The sequence below is a fragment of the Gavialis gangeticus genome, unplaced genomic scaffold (genome assembly GCF_001723915.1).
Source record: "Gavialis gangeticus isolate Ggan-Ray unplaced genomic scaffold, GavGan_comp1, whole genome shotgun sequence".
Lineage (NCBI taxonomy): Eukaryota > Metazoa > Chordata > Crocodylia > Gavialidae > Gavialis > Gavialis gangeticus.
The window spans coordinates 65,021,142-65,023,697 of record NW_017729029.1 but is presented as its reverse complement, the minus strand read 5'-3'; the positions used below and the strand labels follow the sequence as shown (position 1 = coordinate 65,023,697).

At 36.4% G+C, this 2,556-nt stretch overlaps 1 protein-coding gene across 14 annotated transcripts in view; it reads right to left on the bottom strand.

Moving 5' to 3' along the window:
• The window catches only part of RAPGEF2 (Rap guanine nucleotide exchange factor 2), a 382,443-nt gene that overhangs the window by 69,389 nt on the left and 310,498 nt on the right, over positions 1-2,556 (bottom strand). For all 14 annotated transcript variants that reach the window (XM_019521725.1, XM_019521731.1, XM_019521717.1 and 11 more), the window contains one exon: positions 981-1,158. In XM_019521725.1, coding sequence (XP_019377270.1) covers positions 981-1,158 — 178 coding nt within the window. The remainder of the gene's footprint in view (positions 1-980; positions 1,159-2,556) is intronic.

Here is a 2,556-nt window from a genome sequence, read left to right as displayed (position 1 = left end):
CTCCCCACCACCCTGATTGCTCCTGCGGACCCCTGATCATCCCCCCAAGCCTACTTGCCCCCCTGTCCCTCCAACTCTCCCCCCATTAGCCTTCCCTTATCCCAACTCACCTTAGATCAAGTGGTCACTAAACACAATCTAACCTCCCCCTAGCTTCCTCAGATGTCTGCACTTAGCCCATGGTGGAGGACTCCAAATAGCTCATTTTATTTCCATAGAGCAGACTGAAGTTATCTGAACATAAGCTAGGCATCACGGTCCAGAATTAACCCACATCTAATGTGGCATAACTTTGAGACCCTCAGAAAGCATTTACCACAAATTAGATTTAATATGCAGATACTCACATTTTAAGTGCACTTACTATGGTTTAAGCGTAATGTGCAACTCCACTTTTAGTTGCAACAGGAGAGCTCTTTAAGTATCCATGAATACCCCAAAATTTACTTTCCTTTTTTTTCTTTCTTTTTTCAATTATGTGGAATAAAATATATACTAAACAAGGAATCTAACAGATTGAGGTAAATTCAGAAAGTCTAAGTATACTCATAAAGAAAGAGAGAACAACTTGCTATGTTTATAACCCTGTGCTACACACAAATACCTGCTTCTCTTACAAAAAAAATTCTATTTTAGGTTAATAGCACTTTTTATTATTATAATTTTAATTAGAAAAAAATATGCTTAACATGTTAGTGGAGTACCGATTTAAAATTAAACTGAGTTCCTTCATTAATACTTCCAGTTTCATAACTGTTATTGTTGCCATACTTATTTATTCCAGTCATTCAAAAGTAAATTGCAAAAATCAACTGATACTGTAAACAATTTACTGAATTATTTCACACACACAGCTGTTAAAAGAAGAGTGCTCTACTCAGTTTTGGGATTGAAAAATGCCAGCTAAAACATTAAATAGCATTAGATGTTCTAAGACTTGATTTTCTATTGTCCTCTTCAAGGTTTCATAAGAAACTTACCAATATCATCATCTGTCCTGTCTATTGGGTCTTTTTCTAGGCAATCTCTGACAATATCTCTGCTCATAAGAGGGTCTGATGCCCTCTCAATGTCTTCTTCATCATCATCATCTTCTGAATCCACTGCTGTCTCAGGTAACCCACTTAGGTCCATATCACCAGCCTCACTTTCAGTGGCCTAGGTATGCACACAAATTATTAAAAATAAAATAACCCAACATATTCTGTACACAAAAATATAGAAACAAAATGAATTTTACTATGGAGAAGATCAATTTTTCAATACTGCATGCCACACTAATTTCTAATTTTTTCCTTCATTGTATTTCAAACAAGAAAGTCAGTATTAGGAACAAAACATGTTTAGAAACATTTATGCTTAGTTTGTACAAAGTATTCACAGTTAAACACATGATGAGTGACTTTTTAGGTTATGAGACTAAAAGGAGAAAGGCATCTGTATTTTCAGAGGGACAAGTATTTATATCCACTAGACCAGTCTCTTGGGAAAATAATTGAACACTTAAACTGTTAAATAAAACATACTTGAGACCACTGGCAGATTTTAGTGGTTTAACTGTCTGTGCACTGAACTTAAATATGCAATGGGATCTGAATAATTTTATCCTGGACACCCCAAAAAATCATGAATCCTGTCATGCCATATCTTCAAGATCTGGCATGGCAGGATGCGCAACTTCAAAAGTCTGGGATAAAATTCCTCAGATTCCATTATATACCTGGACCTTTCCATTCACATTGTATAGCCTGGTGTCAGTCACTGTGGGCAGCATCAGGCTATATGGCACAGCTTTAGAGGTACCCAAATGTGGCAAGTCAGGTACCAGCAAGTTAAAGCTGCACCCTCCTGCCCAATAATGGGAGCACCCCATGCAATGACAAATTTAAAGCTGCACCATGCTGCCATATATTCAAGTTGATGCATGATAAATTTAATGTAGAGCATCTATATGGATGGTTTGCCATTTTTAACATGTCATTAACTGGTTGCACGTGGCATGTTATAATTTATCATGCAATTAGCACATTAATCATATGTTAATGTGATATTTGCCAGGGGCCTAAGACATCCAAAATTATGTGTTTGCATGTTTCTATGACCATGGTAAATGATGCTGTCATTAAACACGCTGGTATCAAGCACTTACACTAAATTAATCCTAAAGACTGAAGGATCTACCAGCTGTTTACATAAGGACTACATAATAGAAACTCTGACAGAATGGTACAGCAAAGATGCTTATTTATTTATAAGTATAAAGGTACAAGAATTCATAAATGTGGGAAAAAATGTCAAGTCATTGCTGTTGCACCACAAAGGGAGTACACAGAATATCCACCAAATTTAAATCTGCTTTAGACGGCATGGAAATTAATAAAAATCCAGCCAACACATTGCTTGAGGTCATTGTTATAGCACCTTGAGGTAAATGCATTTTAATTATCCAATTTTAAGATCAAATATTTAATAAACCCCACAAACAGACTGGTCTGTCATCTCAGATAAAGTTGCTTTTCTGCAGCCCTTGATTTAATGCCACAGCAGCTGCCAAGC